Source organism: Helianthus annuus, chromosome 6 (assembly GCF_002127325.2).
Source record: "Helianthus annuus cultivar XRQ/B chromosome 6, HanXRQr2.0-SUNRISE, whole genome shotgun sequence".
NCBI lineage: Eukaryota > Viridiplantae > Streptophyta > Magnoliopsida > Asterales > Asteraceae > Helianthus > Helianthus annuus.
In genome coordinates, this window is record NC_035438.2 from 38,470,303 (window position 1) to 38,492,570 (window position 22,268).

General features: G+C 39.1%; 1 protein-coding gene across 1 annotated transcript; it reads right to left on the minus strand.

Moving 5' to 3' along the window:
- Window positions 1-9,234: 9,234 nt before the first annotated feature.
- On the minus strand, window positions 9,235-9,876 carry LOC110944629. Its single transcript, XM_022186283.1, has one exon. The coding sequence runs from the start codon at window positions 9,874-9,876 to the stop codon at window positions 9,235-9,237; it is 642 nt and encodes a 213-aa protein (XP_022041975.1).
- Window positions 9,877-22,268: the final 12,392 nt, after the last annotated feature.

The following is a 22,268-nucleotide window of genomic DNA, read 5'->3' on the forward strand; positions in this document are numbered from 1 at the left end:
GAAGAAAGAAGAACAAGAGTTGCGCCGCCGCAACCAATGCTGCTCCTCTTCAGTCAGTACCGCCACAACAGCAACAACCACAGCGCACTGCGCCAGTGATCAATGCGCCGCCGGCTAAGCGTGCGTACACCGGCCCCCACCCACTCTGTGCTACATGTTCTTATCATCACCCGGTGGGTGTGGCCTGCCGTTACTGTGCCCACTGCAACGTTTACGGGCATTTCACTGCGAATTGCCGCTATGGTCCTCGTCAAACGCAAGCTCAAGCCGCTGTTAACCAAGCCCTGCTACCTGCTCCTCAAGCTCCTCAAGCTGCACAGGCCCCGGCAAACAATGTGCGGACCTGCTTTGCATGTGGTGACCCTAACCACTTCGCAAACCGGTGCCCGAACAGAGTGGTGAAACAAGAAGCTCAACAACCCCAGCAACAACAACAGCAGCCTCAACAACAAGCCGCTCACGCCAGAACTTTCAACATCAATGCACGCCAGGCTCAAGCTGACAACAACGTGGTCAATGGTACGTTCCTCGTGAATGGTATATATGCATCATGTTTGTTTGATACTGGAGCCGATAACTGCTTTGTGTCATTTGAGTTTGAGAAACTTCTTAGACGTAAGCGCTCTTATTTTTCGTCACCCTTCGAAGTAGAAGTCGCTACCGGAAGAACCATTGCTGTCAATTCTGTGCTCCGTGATTGTACTCTCGAGCTCAACAATCATATATTCCCGATTAATCTCATTCCAATGCAGCTCGGAAGTTTCGATGTCATAGTAGGCATGGACTTTCTTCGTGAAAACCATGCTGAAGTTGTGTGTTCCGATAAGATGATTCGTTTTGTGCTAGCTAGTGGTGATATTCTATGTGTTTATGGTGAAACTACTGCAAAAGATCTCAAGCTCATGTCATGTCTTCAAGCTCGCAAATATCTCCGCAAGGAATATCGAGCCTTCTTGGCCAACATTGTTGTAGCAGAGACGGACAAGAAAAGGAAAGTTGAAGTCAAGGATGTTCCCGTTGTCCGAGAATTTCCTCAGGTGTTCCCTGATGATCTTCCTGGATTACCTCCAAGTCGTGATATCGACTTTCGAATCGACCTTATTCCAGGAGCCAACCCAGTGGCCAAAGCTCCGTATCGACTCGCTCCATCTGAGATGCGAGAACTCTCAAACCAACTCCAAGAGTTACTTGAAAAAGGCTTCATTCGCCCGAGCACTTCTCCATGGGGCGCACCAGTCCTTTTCGTCAAAAAGAAGGACGGGTCGTTCCGAATGTGCATCGATTACCGGGAATTGAACAAGCTGACCATCAAGAACCGATACCCCTTACCAAGAATCGATGATCTGTTTGACCAACTACAAGGTGCTCAGTGTTTCTCCAAGATTGATCTACGTTCAGGCTACCATCAGTTGCGGATTCAAGAGGAAGACATACCCAAAACCGCTTTTCGAACCCGGTACGGCCACTACGAATTTGTTGTCATGCCTTTTGGTTTAACCAACGCACCCGCGGTCTTCATGGATCTGATGAATCGCGTGTGTAAACCGTTCTTAGACCGTTTCGTCATTGTATTCATCGACGATGTCCTGATCTATTCCAGATCGAGGGCCGAACATGCACAGCATTTGCGATTGGTTCTCGAGTTGCTTCAGGGAAACCAACTCTACGCCAAGTTCTCCAAGTGTGAGTTCTGGTTGGAGGAGGTTCAATTTCTGGGTCATATTGTGAATAGTCGGGGTATACACGTTGATCCTGCAAAGATTGAGGCAGTCAAGGGATGGGTTACGCCAAAGAATCCGTCAGAAGTTCGCTCTTTTCTCGGATTAGCCGGTTACTACCGGCGATTCATCGAAGGGTTCTCAAAGATTGCTGTACCGCTTACCTCCCTTACTCATAAAGACAAGCCTTTTGTGTGGGGAACCGCGCAGGAGACTGCTTTCCAAACCCTCAAACACATGCTGTGCCATGCACCAGTTCTTACACTGCCGGACGGAAGCGATGACTTCGTTGTCTATTGTGATGCTTCAAACCTTGGACTTGGCTGTGTTCTCATGCAACGAGACAAGGTTATAGCTTACGCATCTCGACAGCTCAAAACCCACGAGAAGAACTATACAACCCATGACCTTGAGCTAGGCGCAGTTGTCTTTGCCTTAAAGATTTGGCGACACTACCTGTATGGTACAAAGTGTACGATCTTCACCGATCACAAGAGCCTACAACATATCTTTAACCAGAGAGAACTCAATATGCGTCAACGCCGATGGGTAGAACTTCTCAACGATTACGACTGTGAGATCCGTTATCACCCAGGCAAGGCGAATGTAGTTGCAGACGCCCTCAGCAGAAAGAATTACGTGATAGGTGTTCGAAACATCCAGGCTCAGTATAACCTCGAAGCTCTCATCCGCGAAGCACAACACGCTTGCTTTAACGAGCGTACGTTGAAGAAAGAACGAATCTATCACGATGGAACTCAGCTCGTGAGCAAAGCCAACGGGATATTCTATTATCTGGACCGAATCTGGGTTCCGAGGAGGACAGATTTGCGAAAGATCATCATGAACGAAGCCCACAAATCCCGATATTCCATTCATCCCGGTGCGGACAAAATGTACCAGGACCTTCGCTACAAGTACTGGTGGCCTGGGATGAAAAGGGATATTGCTCTATATGTTGGTAGCTGTTTAACTTGTGCAAGAGTCAAGGCTGAACACCAAAGACCTTCAGGCTTACTCGAACAACCGCCGATACCCGTATGGAAGTGGGAAAGCATAGCTATGGATTTCATAACTAAGCTTCCGACCACGCCATCAGGTCACGACAGTATTTGGGTTATAGTCGACCGTCTAACCAAATCAGCCCACTTTCTGCCAATACGAGAAGACTATAAGGTGGCCAAGTTAGCCCAAATCTACACCGATGAGATCATTAAGAATCATGGTACGCCTCGAGACATCATTTCTGATCGCGATGCTCGGTTTACATCGAGATTGTGGGAAACTTTTCAAGCAGCTCTTGGTACGACGCTGAATTTGAGTACCGCATTCCACCCGCAAACCGACGGGCAGACTGAAAGAACGATTCGTACTATTGAAGACATGCTCCGTGCGTGTGTTATCGATTTTGGTGGTAGTTGGAGCAAACACCTACCGGTGGTCGAATTCTCGTACAATAATAGCTATCACTCCAGCATCGAAATGGCACCTTTCGAAGCCTTGTATGGTAGGAGATGTCGCTCGCCTATTGTATGGCACGAGGTCGGTCATTCACAATTGACTGGGCCCGAGATTCTGCAAGAAACGACTGACAAGATCCACCAGATAAGGGAAAACTTGGTGAAGGCCCGGGACAGACAAAAGATGTACGCCGATAAACGACGCAAGCCCCGCGAATTTGCAGTTGGTGACTACGTACTCCTAAAGGTATCACCTTGGAAGGGAGTAGTCCGATTCGGCAAAAGAGGGAAACTTGCGCCTCGATTTGTTGGACCTTTTAAGATTCTGGAAAGGATCGGTAAAGTTGCCTACAAACTCGAATTACCGGAGGAACTCAGCAATGTCCACCCGACTTTCCATATTTCAAACCTTCGAAAATGCGTAGCCGACCACGACGCAATAATACCACTCGACGATCTTCAGGTCAATGAGACGCTACACTTCGTGGAAAAGCCTGTCGAAATCATGGACCGACAGACCAAGCAACTCAGACGCTCTCGCATTCCTATTGTAAAAGTACGATGGGAAGGCAAACGAGGCGCGGAGTTCACTTGGGAACTCGAAAGTGACATGAAGGCCAAGTACCCGCAGTTGTTCAGATAGATCTGAAGCATCAAATTGGTAAAAGCACACGGCGATGTACGGTTCTCGGCCTAATTTCGGGACGAAATTCCCTAAAGGAAGGGAGACTGTAACACCCCGTGTTTTCCCAAAAGTCAAAGTCAAAGTCAAGAAGTTGACTGTTATTGGAATTAAAGATCAATAAAGATTAATTTCATTTTAGTTTCATTTTGATTTTCATATTATTTGGAGTAAGTGTTGTATAATCAAACTAATCGGCCGATAATCGAACTGCGAATCAACGACCGACTGTGAATGATAGGAAGTAACAATGCAATAAAGCTAGTCAACCAATAATCAAGCTAATCAAATCAATCATCGAACTCAAGTGTGGATAATTTTAATGCTTTTATACGTGTGTGTGTGCCTTACGTGTTACTTGTGCATGCTTACTTTATGTTAAAGTGTGTGGTGAATCAATCAAATCAATCAAGAATCGAAGGATAATCAAACTCAATCGAAACCGACTTTGAAGATAGGTTGTAAGGATGCTTGTATGTTAGATATAGTAGTTGGGACTGAAAGTAATTTGAATAGGAACTCTATCCTACTCTACTCCTCAATTATCGAACTCGAAATATCAAAAAAATCGTCGCGAAACACTCAAAACCAGGCAAGCCGATCGAACAGGGCAACCTGATCGAACAGGCTAGCCGATCGAACAGGCTGTTCGATCGGGCAGCCGCTCGATCAGGGATGCTGTTCGATCAGCCAACCCTTTCCACTTTTGGAAGCCTATAAATAGGGCTGTCCTTGTCAAGCTTTCCACTTTTGGAAAAGCTCTGACCGAACAGCCTCTTCTTCTCACTAAATCTCAGATTTCTCTCAAACCGGTAAGTATTTCGCTCTAATCCTTGTACGTTTTTGTTCATTAATCGATTCTCCATCTTTCTATCTTTCAAAATCTGAATTCCAACCGTGAAATCACCAAGATCTAGGTGTTCTTGGGTGATGTCATCATGGTGTTCTTCAAGAACACTAAGTTTGGCATCATTCCACCATGAATAACTTAGATCTAACCGATTTCCACATAAATAACCTAAAATCTACCAAAGATCTTAACATTTCACGGTGGAAAAGGGATTGGAAGATGGGTTTTCATCTATCTTTCAACTCTTTTACACTCAAAACGGTGAAAACGAGACTTGAACCGATTTATAAATCAATCTAAACAAACACATGGTTCAAGATTCGGGTTCTACCGAGAGATATACCGATTTCGGGTTAAACGTTAAACTTAGGTTCCAAACCGTCTCTGACCGAGTTTGGGTGATTCCTGCTCGAGTCAGTGGGCTAAGTGGGGACTTCAGTTTTGTGGTTCAACTCGTAGTCAAACTATCTCCAAATCACACCAAGTAACGGGAATAACCAAGTGTTAAGAGATAGGCTAACCAGGTCAGAATGCTGGCCGAACGGTTAGGCTGTCCGATCGGACAGTCCAACCGATCGAACAACACCAGCCGACCGACCGGGCTAGCCGATCGACTAGCACTTAGACCCACCAACTCACAAAAGTGTAGTATTGACGAGGTACTGTTCGATCGACTACGCCACTCGATTGAACATTACTGCTCGAATCATGAGATACTACACTTCAAAACACTTAGACTTTCGAAACATTGGAATGTCACCCGATCGAGCATGCCAACCGATCGAGTGACATATTTGAAAACAATGAAGTGCTAGCCGATCGGTTGGGCTAACCGATCGAACAGCCCGTTCGATCGGCCAACTTGAAAGGTAATGCTGCAAAAACTTCAAAGTACAAACCATCATACACAAACACATCCTTCACATCAAAGGAAGAAACAATCCACTTGAAAGAGCCAGCCGATCGAGCCAGCCGGCCGATCGAACGGGACGTTCGAACGGACTTTAACCCAATCGAACAGCCCACTCGATCGAACAGCCGTCCGATCGAATGGTCTATCCGATCCAGTTTCCACTGTTCACTTTTCCGCATTACTCATTGTATTGTTATCAAACTATTCAGGCTAACCTATTCTCAGTGCTCCTTTCAATCTACAACCAACCACTGTGAGTATACTCGATCCCTTTTTGCTTTCAGCACTTTTGGGTGTTACATACGTAATCTATCAAATTCACAAACAACACAAACTATCTGAACGCTAACCTACTTGCATGTATTACTTGACTAAATGATTGCTGTTTATTATGTTTACACGTGGAGTGCTATCTGCCTGCTTTAGCAACGTAGTACTATAGTTTGGACTCAGCACCCGTTCACACGGGGGTTGCTAAGGACAATTACTTGCATGGATTACAGTGGTAATCATGTATTGCGAACTGTCTCGGACAGTCAACTCGAAGTCGTTGGTATCGATGGTCCCATGTTGATAATTTACATGCATCGTTTGCCCTTGTGTACGTGCTTGGTTATGCGTAAACTTTCGAACTTTATATGCTATATCAAACTTGTGTACTCACCTTTACATTACATGTATTGACTTTTATTTTAACGTATGTGGCAGGTGTTTAAGCTACTAGCGTGCTAGGGAAGCGAGGCAATAATAAGCTTCTAGGAGCCTGTGACCTTAGGACAGTGTCCACATACCTGCTCCAGGGCCATAATTATCTGTAGATCTTGTACTGGCACCTGTAGTCAGTAAGATCTACCGTTAGCTGTCTAGAAGTCTTAAAACAACATTTAAATTCGGTCTGTAATAATTAAGAATCTGAGTTGTCGGAACAGTTCCCATATTGTTTAGTTGATTTCTATGATAACTTGTTATTGTTTGGGACACGGTATGGGACGTGTTATATAACTGAATTGTATGATAGTTGTTGTGGAAACTTCTGAACAATCTGTTCCGCTCAGTGCCGCGCCCCGATGATTCCGCCATCGGTTGGGGTGTGACAAAACATATAAGGCTTTATGCCTACTGATATTTTCAGTAAATTTTTATATTTTAACAGTAAGCAAAAGTCTTAAACTCAGATTTCTAGTTTTGACCTTTTAAGCCTATGTGAAATTACCAAAATGCCCCTAAGGTGCATAATTTGGTTATAAATGATAGATTTCACATATATATCGTACCCTACTGTTATAACTTATTAAATTAAGTATTTTTACTGATTATATCAGACCTGCATTTCAGATTAATATTTAAACTCTTTTATAACCCTTAAAATGACCAAAATGCCCTTACGGGGCATAGTTTGAGTTTAAATTCGTTTTGGGCATAATAGAAGATATCTTACTGATGTCACAACATATTCAAGGCACATTAACTTAGGAAACTTGTATATGACTCATTTGGTTACTCGTTACGCACTTTTCGCGTTCGAATCGACTTATGTAACTAATTTGCATATATTAGCCGAAACGGGTCAAACCATATCGTTTTTGTCTCAAAATCCAGAATGTGTTTAAGTTACCCATATTAAACAAGCATACAAGCTTGTTGGGTCAAAACCACATTCTAAACCGGCCTTCGCTTTATCATGCGTTTGAACCGTGTCTTCCTTTTGAAAACTAACCGGTCTAAGTCTAAGCTTAATTAAAGACCCGTTAGGATTCTAATAGGTTATTAAAAAAAACCTTCGTTCCAGATTAGGAGCCCAGTAAAAGCTACGTGCACTTGCTGTATTTGATTTATACTTTGCTCAGGTAAATACTCTTAACTTATTTTCCCTATACGGGCTTGGGATACGGTATTATAATAATACCGCTTGGTCGGGTATGTAGTCATTTAAATCGGATTATGATTAATGTATTCACATAACTCGTTTTATTCTGTATTATTTGGTGTATGGCCTTTGGGGGTTAAATGACCATGTCCCGGATATCCTTGGCATCATTCAAAGAAATGGCCACGACCTAAGCACGGGGTGTAGCCGTACACCTGACAGTTGCATATGTAAAAACTGGTAGTCCACTTAAAGGAATCAACCTTGTGGGTATTATACCTGTGGCGTGTCAGTTAATCTAGACCAGCCCTATAAACCGGCCCTGATGGACGACAAATAAGTAAAACTGTATACAAGATTATTTTTAAATAATTGTCCCAAGTTATAAAAGATATTTTTGCCTAAGTGCATTCAAAGAAATTTTTAAACTCTTTTCAAAATGAGTCAGTTAAGTTGTATTTACTAGTGTAAACTGACGTATTTTCTAAAAAGGCTAAGTGCAGGTACTATACGTAATAGGCTGGCTACTCCAGGCATCAATAATCAAGTCTCGCAAGCTCTAGATGTTAAAGTCTGTTGAACAATTTCCTTTTTCTTTCGATCCGCCTGTGGATCATTTTCAACTATCTTGTGATACTTAATATTACAATTTATTTGGTTGAAATGAATCTATCTTTCTGCTTCCGCTGTGCATTTAAATTTGTGTTGTTTGACTATGATGATATCAACTACGTCACGATACTCCTCACCGGGCCCACCGGTAATACGTGGAAATATCGGGGTGTGACAACTCCCCGACGTTTCCACCACGATTTGTTGTTTTACGTGGTCGGGGTGTGACATGAACTGCACCTCTCTGAGCCAAAAGACACACTTTGAAAATTCTGCATAAAGTTTATCCTTACGGAGAATTTCAAGTACTTCGCACAAGTGTCTCGCATGTTCAGCCTTGCTTCGCGAATAGACTAGAATATCATCTATGAACACGATCACAGATTTATCTAGCATGGGTCGACATACCTGGTTCATAAGATCCATAAACGCTGCTGGCGCGTTCGTCAACCCAAAGGACATGACTAGAAACTCGTAATGTCCATATCGGGTTCTAAATGCAGTCTTTGCAATGTCTTCTTCTCGTACCCTGACTTGATGATATCCCGAACGCAAGTCTATCTTTGAGAACCAATTCGCCCCTTGTAACTGATCGAAAAGATCGTCAATTCTGGGTAAGGGGTGGAGGTTCTTTATGGTTATTTTGTGCAGTTCCCTATAGTCGACACACATGCGCATCGACCCATCCTTCTTTTTTAAAATAAGACAGGTGCTCCCCAAGGTGATACACTCGGGCGTATAAAGCCCTTATCAAGTAGATCTTGTAACCGTGTCATTAACTCTCGCATCTCAGTGGGGGCCAATCTACAAGGAGCTTTCACTACCGGTTTTGCACCCGAATTTAATTCGATGCAAAACTCAATTTCTCGTTCGGGAGGGAGTCCCGGCAATTCCTTCGGAAATACATCCGGAAATTCGTTCCCGATCTCAACATCTTCAAGCTTCGGGAGACTTTGTCGAGGTCTACTACATAAGCTAGGTATGTTCTACTCCCGTAAAGTATGTATTTAACGGCTTGAACGAGGGTACACAATTTCGTTTCTACATTTCTCTCTCCTTGAATACTCAGTTGCCTTCCACTTGGAGATTGGACAAATATTATTTTATTTTCACAATTAATCTCCACGTGGTGTCACGCCATCCAATCCATACCCACTATCATTTTAAACTCCCCCAAAACCATAGGTATGAGGTCGATATCGAATTCTTCATCTTCTATAGTGAACTTACAATTTCTACAAACCTCATGTAACACATAGTTCTTACTATCGGCTATCTCTACCTCTAAAGGTATCGGCATTCGTTCGATCTTAAATGAGGGATGCTGTACGATTTCATTTGAAATAAATGACATAGTGGCTCCAGTATCGAACAAAACATAAACTGGTATGGAATTTAATAAAAAGGTACCTGAAACCACATTCGGATGGGCCTTGGCTTCTTCAGATGTGATTTGAAACATCCTCCCTTTCGCCCTAGAGTTTTCCTCATTATTTCCCTCCTTCTTCGACCCTTGCTGAAGTTTAGGACACTCCGACTTAACATGCCACTTTTGAAAACAGTTGTAACAAGTCTTCGGGTTGTTAGGGCATTTGTAAAACGTATGCCCTTCATCACCACATTTGTAGCACCCCTTCTTGCCTAAAAGGCATTCCCCAGTATGAAGTTTCCCACATGTCTTGCAAGGAGTAATACCACCCTTCGACTTATCCTTCTTTCCATGGTCTTGAAACTTCGCCTCCTTAGACGGACTTGAAGTGGCCCCTTTTTCCATTGATCTCTTTTCGCCACGTTCCTCTTGCTTTTTAATCTCTAGTTCTCTATCCCGAGCCTAATTAATAAGCTAATCAAGGGTTTCACATTTTGAGGGGGTGATAAACTCCCTAAATTCTGCCTTTAGTATACCATAATAGCGATTGATCTTCATTCTTTCTGTCTTCACAAAATCTCCGCAGAACTTCATCTTATCCAAGAAGTTGTTTGTTATTTCGTTAATCGTCTCGTTTTTCTGTCGGGGGCGTAAGAAATCCTCCTGGATCTTATCAATAGCTGACTGAGGACAGTGATACCTCATGAAAGGTTCTTTGAATTACTGCCAAGTCATCACTTGAAGCTTGTCCTCACCAACTTCCTTACTATATGCATCCCACAAATCCTTCGCTTGAAAGGCGAGTTGACCAGTAGCGAACATCACTTGATCTTCCTTATCACACCGACTTCGTATAAACACCGCCTCTATGTTTGAAATCCATCTTTGGCATGCTATCGGATCAATTTTGCCATCATACGTTGTAGGGTTGCATGCCATGAAATCCTTATATGTGCACCGTCGTTCCTTGCTTTTACTTTTAGATCCCTCAATCAATTCTTTCAATTCTTCGATTTTGCCAGTCATCATTGCATCTACAACCCCCAACACCCGACTTTCTACTTCCTGAGCTATTTGTGGAAGGTTAGCTTGTATAACCCCTTCTGCCAGTTCTATGACTTTACTATTAAATTCTTCTTGACGGACCGTATCATCATCATCATTAACTTTCATTGTATCAACCATCTACAAAATGACGTTTACATTCATTATTAATCACAAGCTTTCAATATAACACGTACTTTAGTCTTTGATTACTACATTTGTAATCATGCATTTCAATTTTTTTTAACCCTCCAAGTTTCATCATTCATTTCGTGTCATTCGTTTCATTACTTTCAATTCTTACGAATTCTTTTTCATTGTGATCACTAATTGTGATCATAAGTATCTTATTATACTTATAAGGATCCTATGCAACCATCGAATAGTCCTTTGGATAATACGGGAACCTCAAATCCGAAAAACAAAACAATTCAGTGGACTCGTTTTCGGCTTAGCGTCGGCGACGGCTGGGAAGCCCGTCGGCGACGGGTCTTAGAAAGTGGCATCGGCCACAGTTCCCCATAGACAGGAACTTAGGGCGTCGGCCCAAGGGGTGGCGTCGGCGACGCGCAGATCCGGCGTCGGCGACGGCCCGTCTGTTGCTGATTCGCTGCTGACTTGTTTTTGGCTGATTCGACCATTTCCCGAGTCCGTTTTTCAGCCACACAGGTCCAGGGACTTCTCATTTCACCCCCATTATCACTTCTTAGCATACATAGCTTTAAAACCTATACCGTAAACACATTATACATACTTATATTTACTGGTAATTTAAATTTAACCTCGTGGCGATCTTGGAGCAAGCACACTTTCGAGCGAGCCGTCAGTTTGAGTTCAAGCACTACAACTTGTGCTCGAATACCTCAAACCTCGGCTCTGGTACCAACTTGTAAGGCCCCACACCTTACTTTTTAAAAGACTATAATAAGTAGGAAAATTTTTGAAATTTTCGGCATGACCCATTCGTATTTAAACCACTAATTCCTGATTTAGACGGTAAAATACTACAACATAAAAGACCTTTTTAAAACCCAAAGCCGACATTATCTACATTGTTTAAAAACAAAACTACTACTACAAAGTCATTGCCATACTACAAGGACATTAAAAGACTACATAAGTTGAAAGTACATAAAACCAAAATTAAGACCACATTAAGTTAGCATTGTCGGAAGCGTGAGGTGGGCATAGTTCATGTGTGCTCGTTCCAAATCGTCCAATCGCTTATGTTGAGGATTTACCTACAATTAACAAAAATCAAATAAGTTGATCCGTCGTTATTAACATAGTTATCTAAGAAATCATTTCGTCCTTAACATGACTTCACATCATTTAATTTGCACTTCTACCCGCTAAACGCTTCAATACATACTTGCCTCTAAGTAGAGGCAAAACATTCCATTCATTACATATCCGTTAATGACGGATATTAACCTTCGTGACATAACTTCCATTTGGTTCGTGTAAGACGAACAAATGCATTCCTTACATTCTTGCACATACACCTCAAACCGTACATGATGGATTGAGTAAAACTTCATTTCTTTCATTCTTAACTTTCCATTAACCGGTTCGACTAGGATGAACCGGTAGTGATGCGTTCTTCTTTATAAATTTCTTCTTTTCATAATCCGTACATAACTAATCATATTATTTACTACTCGACTTTCATGAACTACCATTGTTATGATTCTGGCATAAACGGCAACTTACCATTTAAATTAGTAAGCGTAAAACAATAAACTAGTTATGTATGTGTAAACTAACATACCTCGATCTTGTGAGCCTTCTGATTTCCTAGTGTTTGAACCTTCTTCCTTCATGCCTATATCAACATATCCATTCATTTATTTAGTATAACTTAATTTCATTCCATCACCTTCCAAATTACACATATTTATTCTTTTAAGAATTTCATCAAGCACTTGGTGGGCATTGTAATTACAAGCATTATGTACACGTATACAAAGCATGAATCCTACTAGCTCATCCTATATCCCATCAACAATCAATCCATGTTCATATCATTCTTTTATTCTACATAAATTTTCTAAGATTCAAGCATTATAACATCATCATTTTTCTCAAGATTTCACATGATTATATCTACTTTGATCATCCTATTCATGACACAATTTCATAAAGTGGGTTTTTACTAAAATCTTTCTAATAATCTAAAATCAAACATAAATTCTGCCCTATTTCACAATCTTAACCTCCAATTACACAAAGTGTTTCATAAACTCATGAATTGGGTGAAACCCAATTCCTACAATTCATCAAAACACAAAATTGAACTTACCACTCTATTGGGTATGTTAAGCTACTCGAAAATTTGAGGACTTGCAGTTGATTTGCTTCAAATTTCCTTGTTGTTTTGATGAATCTTGCAAGAACAAGGGTTAGCCCTTGTTTCCCCTGCTCTGGTCGATCCCAAAACATGCACCAGAGTGTGTGTTTTTGGTTTAAACCCTATTAATCCCTTTAATTACAATTTTTCACATTAACCCCCTCCTAGATTGATAGGTATTTAATTTAGGCATTTTCCATGATTTCAACTATTATTTATTACAATTCAGCCCCTCTTTAATTCCTTTATTTTCATTTTGCATATTTTTCATTCTTTTCAAATCTTCCCTTATTTTTACTAAACTTAACTAGTTAAGTTAATCAATAAATAATTTATCATGCATTTTTGGGGTGTTACAACTTTGGACATTTGTCGGTCTTCAAACATCTAGGAAACATTATTTGAGAATACCCCTGAATTTATCGAAGCTGTAGAATGAGATCCTCTACTGTTGGGTTATCATCTTTCAACCCCATTTTCCCGAATTTATCGATTCTGTTTTTCAACAGGGATGTAATGCAATGATTCCTCTCAATTGAATAGACTGATACTTGCTTTATAGGACTCACTTGAATCGTCTCGGATGTAATTACAGTATGTAATGCAATGATTCCTCTTAATTGAATAGACCGACACTTGCTTCATAGGACTCACTTGAATCATCTCGGATGTAATTACATTATGTAATGCAATGATTCCTCTCAATTGAATAGACCGACACTTGCTTCATAGGACTCACTTGAAACGTCTCGGATGTAATAACAGTATGTAACGCAATGATTACTCTCAATTGAATAGACCGGCATTTGCTTCATAGGACTCACTTGAATCGTCTCGGATGTAATAACAGTACGTTTAGCATCTGTGCCTGCTTGAATTGCAGAAAGCAAAGGATAACGAAGATGAACATTGTATTTATCACGAAAGTACTGAACAACCGAGATAACAGCTCCGGTTTCATCAGCTGCATTTGGAACAGGAGAGTTGAAAAATCTGCAATTGGAATTGATCTTGGAACAGCATACTTTGCTACCATATGACACATGATAAAAACGCTTCTCTAGACGATCTGGGATTATGTTCCGCAAATTGGGAACCACATATTTGCTTCAAGATTTACGTCTGATGTCCATGTTTGATCACATTTGAATTCATCTGCGGCAGTCCACTAAGAAACAAATTCGGTCGAATAATGGCCAATAAGAAACAAATCTGTAAAATTAAACAAATATCGATTGCTATAACAGGATGGATGTGACACACACAGATTGCGGTTTGTATTTCGCATAGCCACCGTTTCCGTAGTAAAAACGGTTGTGGTTTGCAGATTCTATCTTCATTGCTTCACTAAAATTAACAAGGCGGTCTGTCTGCACCGTGATCTTCATATTCTTGGTTCAATACCAACTTATCTTTAGTATTGTTTGTTTGAGAAACTGATTCAGATACATAAATCTTGAAATTAAAGGAAACCACTAGCAGAAGAACCCGACACGTTTTCATGTTACAGAGAATGTTCTCGAAATTGAAGGAAAAGGAAAAGATTTGTTGAAATCGAAGAAAAGAGTAAAAAAAAGATGAATTGAGGCGTGCATTGTTTAAATGTGTTCATATCAGCGTTGTTTATCACCCTGTGTGAGCATTGGAAGCCCGACAAATAGTCTTGCAATTATGTCGTGTCAAGATGTTTCAGTTTGCACACATTCTCACTCAACGAATGTTAGGGTTTCGTTTCTTCATGCTCCAACTCCGTAGTAAAAAAGATTTGTTGAAATCGAAGAAAAGAGTAAAAAAGATGAATTGAGGCGTGCATTTGGAACAAGAAGTCCAACAATCCGTTCATTATCTGTTGTTGTCTAAACAATCTGAATGCACACATCGAATTTGACAACTGTGACAGCTTATTAAAAGTATAAATCACCTCCAATCCTTTCCTGGTCAAATCACACACTATAATGTTTAAACATATCGTGTGTTGTAGTTTGGAAAGATGACCGAATAGACATCTGAATAACAAACTATGGAGAACTTATTTGCGTTATCCTTCAACATAAGCTAAAATACTCTAAAATACGCTAAAAATACGCAAAAATACGCTAAAAAACTCTAAAATACGCTAACATACTCTAAAATACACTAAAATACGCTAAAATACGCTGAAATACGTAAAAATACCCTAAAATAGGACAAAATAAGTTAAAATACGTTAGAATACACTCAAATACGTCAAAAATACTATTAAATATGCAACAATATGTTAGAATACGTCAAAATACGCAAAAATACGTCAAAATACGCGACTAACGATATTTCCACACACGTATACATATAACACGGCACTGTGGAGTACAAGTGGATTTCAAACAAAACTGTACGTAATCATAGAATACGATATTCGCATGCAACCGAACGGCACCGAAACGACTTATGTTGAAGGTATACGTCATAAAACGACAAAATATGCGAAAGTTTGGCAAAAAACGACATGTATACGCGTCGAACCGAGGGAAACACGATAAAACTAAATTTAACATAATGCCATATACGATCGTATAGCCCTATGTTGTTGTAACGCCCCGTGTTGTCATAACTTTCTTAATTTGGAAATCAAGTATTGAAAATCTGTTTTAGAAGCTTGTCTCTTTCAAAATTTTTAATCCGTTGTAACGTCAAAAAAAATCTTTTATCTTTAATTTAATTCGTTATAATTATGGTTATTTATTCATTATTTTAATTAATTAATTTTACTATTTAAAAGCTTATTTTTATAATAATCTAGTTAAATCTCGTTAGATCTTAAAGTTAGAAAAATACAAACTAACCTAGTTAGTTTGTTTATAAAGTTAGTTTCTTTTAAAACATGACAAAACATAAGTCTATTGAAGTTTAGGGACTAATTTTGTAATTGGCTAAAACTTCAATGTTTTAAAACAAAAAAATAATAATAATAAAAATAAAATTGATGACCACAGGGATCGAACCCGGGTCATCAGCATAACCAAACGCGCGCCTAACCAGCTGAGCTGGACCTTTTTATTGAATGAAACCCGGCCAAAAATCATTTAAAGACTCCCCGCGACGGCCCATAACAGCAGCCGCGATCCAGCTTGTTTCAGCTCGTGTTTTAAGCGCGAATTTGATGTTTATTTGATTTTAAACTCGATTTTTTAACATTAAATACCCACCTAACAACTAACCAAACCTTCCCTATAAATACCACACATAATCCAAGCTCTAAGCACTTTACAAACTCATCTAAAACACTCTCAAATCACCTAAAACGTAGCTGCAATTCAGTGTTCGAGCAGATTCTTCAAGCTTCACGAAAATGAGCATAACTTCTTCATTTCTTGTCCATTTTAGCTCATTCTTTTTCCTATGTGCTTGGATTTTCCTTAGCTTTGATTCCATGGGTGATTCACAGTAAATAAGTCCCTAGAACTCTGGCAAAAAGGCTCCAAAGTCCACTGTTCGTTTTGTTTTGAATCAAACTTTGCTTAACTTGTTCAAACTTGAGTCAAATTCAACTCAAACCCACATCCTTATGCGTATAACCACTTGTATGGTTAGTTGGGCTTAAAAACGGGGCTGAGACATACAAAATCAGAGGTTAAACCTCATATACAATTCTATTTTGCTTAGGGTTTTTAACCCACAAGTGATGTTTAAGCTTCAAGCTTGATGAAGGTGTGATTATGTGTTAACTTGGGTTATCCTACATAAAATCCAAACATTACTTAATGATTTCTCTTAGATTAGTGTTTAATATTCTTGTATTACTTATAGTTCATGACCCTCCTTGAATGTTCTTACATTAAGTGTAGTGGTGAACACTTAGAGGTACCTAAATGGAAGCTTGTTCTTCCTAACTCCTACATGATTTCTATGACATTTAGAGAATTAGAGGTACCTAAATGAAGATTTTAATCTTCTACCTCATGCTTGAACTATTGGACATATACATACATATTATATAACCTACATAATACGTAAACATATTATCCGAATAATCGAATCTTTGATGATGAACTAGTGTTCATATGTCAAGATACTAGATTATATCACCCCTAGACTCTAATAACTTGTCACGATTCTAATGGAACCTTGTTCCATGAAAACATTTAAACTCTTTAGAGTTTCCTAGTGTCAAGAACAAGTATCATATGTACTATGTGATTATTTTCATATGTTATTTTCATGATAGTTTTAAATTCCGAATCTCGACTCTAAACCTACCTTGAACTTCAACCCTTATACATTTCATCTCCTAATCTCATTGCTCGTCAACAATTGGATAATCGGAAAGCATATGCAAATTTTATGAGTATACTTGACCCATTTTACTGTTTTTCACACTTTTGGGTGTAACATATTATTATATACAAAACACACTTACTATACATATTCTTATGCAAATGTACGAACAAACAATCCAATACATGCTTACTATTTGTTATGCTTGATTCGTGTTTTCTGGACCATACTTATGTGATGAACTTGTCATTAGCTTCGTACAAGCCTTCATTTAACATGTATAGCGCTATAGGAGTAACGCACCGCCCGTAGACTAGTGGTCATGTTAAATTTTCATTCATACTTGCGTAAACAGATGGTTGACTTGTAAATCGCATGCCAGTTTATACGTAAATCTTGATAACTAGGTTTGCCATGTGGATTGTTCCTTATCATTTTTATACTTATATACTACGCACCAAACTTGTATGCTCGCCAATACTTTTTGTATTGAACTACACTTTTATAACATGTTGCAGGTGTAGCGATGATGTTGGTGATGCATGGAATCTAGTAGGATGCTTAGATACACACTTTAAATTTGTATTCTTAATGTATTGTATTTCGTTACTCATGTTGTATCTATTTCAAATCTTTGTAATTGACTCTTTAGAAATGAAATGGAAATTTATTGTTTAAATATTTGTCACAAATAGTGTTATGAAGTCTCTTGCAATCTATTTCGTCTCACTCCGATGTTTCCGCCATCGGTTGGGGTGTGACAGTCGTATCGTATATCGGCTAAATACGCATCGTATAGGCCTATACGATGAGTATTAAACTTTGAATTTTCTCAAAAATACCCCTGAATTTATTAGAAAAACAGGGGTATTTCAGTAAATTCATCGACTAATACGCATCGTATAGGCCCTATACGATGCGTATTGAACTATAAATTTCTCAAAAATGTGTTTCAAATCAAGGGTTCCATCATTACAACCACTTGTTTTCAACGGGGATGTAATGCAATGAAGCATATAAAGAACCTGCAAACAAGCATGCCTTGAACGAGTCTAGAACACTCGTAATCCTCAACCGGCTTTGAAACCGGACGGAATCTATTAAGAAACTGTTCGATTTCACGGTGAGCGGAGAAATCAGTGACGGAGAAACTGCTCGACACATACGTGCATCAGGAAAGAAGCATATAAAGAACCTTCAAAAGTTAGACATGTTTTATTAGCTATTATACCTCGTTTAATAGCAAGATAAGAAGGATGAGATATCGTCAGTTAGCTTGAAGAAGTTTCTCTCGATCAGGTGTTCCAATAGATTCTCCCTATTAATAATATCCTGTTAATTGTTTTAGATGACATGCTTGGTAACAAAGATAAACACTTTCTTCTGTTTTATTTTTTTCTACTTTTAGAAAGGTTTGACCATGCCGTATCATGTGTCATGTGTCATAAAATGGAACATAATCCCAGATTGTCTAAAGAAGCGCTTTTATCATGTGTGATCCAGAGGTCGGTCTCGGGTGGGCATAAGATCCGTGGGTCCTGTTGTCGGATTTGTGATTCCATGGAAGATGTGATTAAGGTAAGCGTGTCGTATCATGTGTCATAAAATGGAACATAATCCCAGATTGTCTAAAGAAGCGCTTTTATCATGTGTGATCCAGAGGTCGGTCTCGGGTGGGCATAAGATCCGTGGGCCCTATTACCGGATCTATGACTCCATGGAAGATGTGATTAAGGTAAGCGTGTCGTATCATGTGTCATAAAACGGAAAATAATCCCAGATTGTCTAAAGAAGCGCTTTTATCATGTGTCATATTAGAGTAGTATGAGTCTGAGTCCATTTGTGGTTCGTGAATGTTTCGAATCATCATAGAAGACGTGTCGGGTTTGTATTTCCCATAGCCACTGTTTCCGTAGTAAAAAACATTTGCGCTTTGCACATTTAATCTTCATTGCTTCATTATAATTAATAATGCGGTCTCGATTGAAGATGTAATTGCAAGACTGTTTGTCGGGCTTCCAATGCTCACACAGGGTGATAAACCACTAGTTTGTTTTTTTTTATAATTTTACAGACGATTTAGAGAAACAGAGAATATGTTACGAGATTCTTCGAGAATTAGAAAAGGAGAAATACGGAACGACAAGGGTGTTGGTCTTTTCTCCCATGTGTGATCCAGAGGTCGGTCTAGGGTGGGCATAAGATCCGTGGGCACTATTGTCGGATCTGTGACTCCACGGAAGATGTGATTAAGGTAAGCGTGCGTGGCATGTGTCATAAAACGGAACATAATCCCAGATTGTCTAGAGAAGCACTTTTATCATGTGTGATCAAGAGGTCGGTCTCGGGTGAGTGGTGGTTGATTTATAGGAGGAGGTTATGAAACGAATATATGTTTTATGCGAATTTAAAGGACAATACTGACAAGGGTGCTGGTCTTTTCTCCCACTGTGCAAACTTGAAAAATCTGACCATAACACATTGTAGACTGGTGGGCTTGAATGGTTTTAATATATTTCATCCTAGACTATCTAGTCTAATACTTGAAAATGGATATGATCGTGACAAGCTCTTTATCTATCATGTCATCGACCAACTGCTCGAAATCCCTTTCGTTTCTAGGGTGCTGGTCTTTTCTCCCACGTATTTTATCAAATGAACTGTCACATGTGATTGGCACGTATGATTATCAAATGACAACTTAAGGGGTTTAGTCCTAGCTAGTTTCTCACACGTGTTTCCTACAATCCCTGTTTCCAACTGCTCGAAATCCCTTTCGTTTCTCGGGTTCGCATGCGACACAACACTACAAAAAATAAACTTGAAAAAATCAGTGCCTTGATACGCATCGTATAGGCCTATACGATGCGTATCAACCCCGCCGCCAGACATAACCTGCACTTGTCAGCCTGCCATGTTTTTTTACTTTATTTCAATACGCATCGTATAGGCCTATAAGATGCATATTGAATTGAAAAAGTGTCCGGATAGACAGGGGGTGTGCCATTAGAAAATCCCGTCCTATATCCCAAATGCAGTCTGTTTTAAGCAATAACAGACAACAACCTGTTGAACATCAGCAGCAGGTTTATACTAGAACTGATATCATGGGAATTACAAGTATGGTTCCTGGTCAGAATAACTTATCTGATGCTGACAGATAATTGAATGATCATTTGTAATATCATAATGTCACAAACATATTCCATCGAATACAAAGGGTGGGGGCAAGATATAACCTGTTAAAAACTGGTAAATTAAATAAATTAAGACAATGACTAAACTACCCATCTATCAAGTTAGTTTTGTTTGAGTGTTAGTCATTTTGGATGGATTTAGCAACTTTTTTGAAACCTCGGTGGTTCCTATGAGAAAAAAAAACATTTTTTGGACGGATCTAGCAAATGTGAATAAACGTCAGGGGAGATTTTAGCAATTTACTCGAGATTTAATTATTAGAAGTTTCATAATGTATTCCTACTAAACTGGCTTTATAGAATAGACTAATATTGAATCTAGTGACGAATCTAAAAAAAATATATAGGTGTGTAAAGTGTAAATTTTGGTATGGAACATACTTTTAATCGGTGTTGTTCTGTTTTTATTACTAATCTAAAGAAGTTCGTCGCGTTGCGGCGAATTTCTTTTGTTATTTAGTCTATGTTTACATGTGTTTTGAAATCAGTACGAGCGTGTTGCGAACGGAACTGCTGACAAGAATAAAAAAGAAAATGTAGAAAAAAACACTAAAAGATAACCGAAATAAAATCAACCAAAAAAGTTGTATGGTAACGATTTTGTTCGTATGAAACCCGTGGTCAGAGATGAGCAAATTGTTCTGGGTACCGGTACCAAATTTGTCGAACCGAAAGATCTTAAGTACCAATTCGGTACCGACTTTTGGCGTTCCTGGTACCGGTTCAGTACCGTTTTTTACCTTCATATACTGGTACCGTAACCGGTATTTTCGGTATCAGTGCCGATTCTGTATCGGTTGGCACCGAGCTCATCCCTACCCCTGAAACTAAAAAAAGAAAAAATTAAAAGTTGAAGAAAATAAAAAAAATTAAAGTTGTACGATACCGTTGTTCGTACGGTAACCGTGATCAGGGATGAGCAAATGGTACCGGGTAGCAGCACCGAATTTCCTGAACCAAAAGATTTCCAATATCAATTCGGCACCAACTTTTGGCGTTTTCTGTATTAGTGGCGGTTTTTACCTTCATGTACTGATACCAAACAGAACCGTCCCGGTATTTTCGATACTAGTACTGGTTCGATACCGGTTGACACCAAGCTTATCCCAACACCTGATATTAAAAAAAAGATTAAAGTATAAAAAATTATATATTATTATAATATTAAAATCACTATCCATTTCAATTCGTTTATTAATATATAGTAATAATAATATATAGTATATAGTAATAATAATATATAGTAATTATAAAAATATATCGCCACTAACTTCAATCCTCTTGCTGCCGAGTAAACGAGATTAATAGTATTCCAACAAAATGTTTCAAACTATTGTTGTGAAGACTGTTCATGTGGATGATGTGTTAGGAGAGGAGGGAATTGGAGAAGAAACTGATATATAGGTTAATCGAATAAGTAGAGAGAATAATTATAATAGATTGGTTAAAATAAATAAAAGTAGCTAAATATATAAAACACATGTAAAAACACCCATTTTGGTAAATGTTTTTCATCACTTATTTTGACAAATATTTTTTCCACTAACACCCTTTTAAAAAAAATAATAGCTTCTATTTTACAAAGTTAAATATTTTTATTTTTCACAAATGACTCCTTTAATTAAATCAAAGAACTACATAAGTGGTTCTTGAAGTTATAAACGGTGTTTTTGTCATTTCATAGAGGTCTAACAGAAAAACTAACATCTGTTAGTCTTAGTCTGAGTACTTTAGGTTGTTACAAAATTGAAAGTTGATACCTTAAAATGTGATTTTAAACTTTTGAGTAAATTACAAGTTTTGTCCTTTATGTTTGTCTCAAATTTCATGTGCTGTCCTTTACCTTTAAAATTGACGGGTTATGTCCTTAATGTATGAAAATCTTGCAAGTTATGTCCTTTAGGCCAAACCTAGTTAGATTTTTTTGTTAAATCTGGTCACCCCAAGGGAAT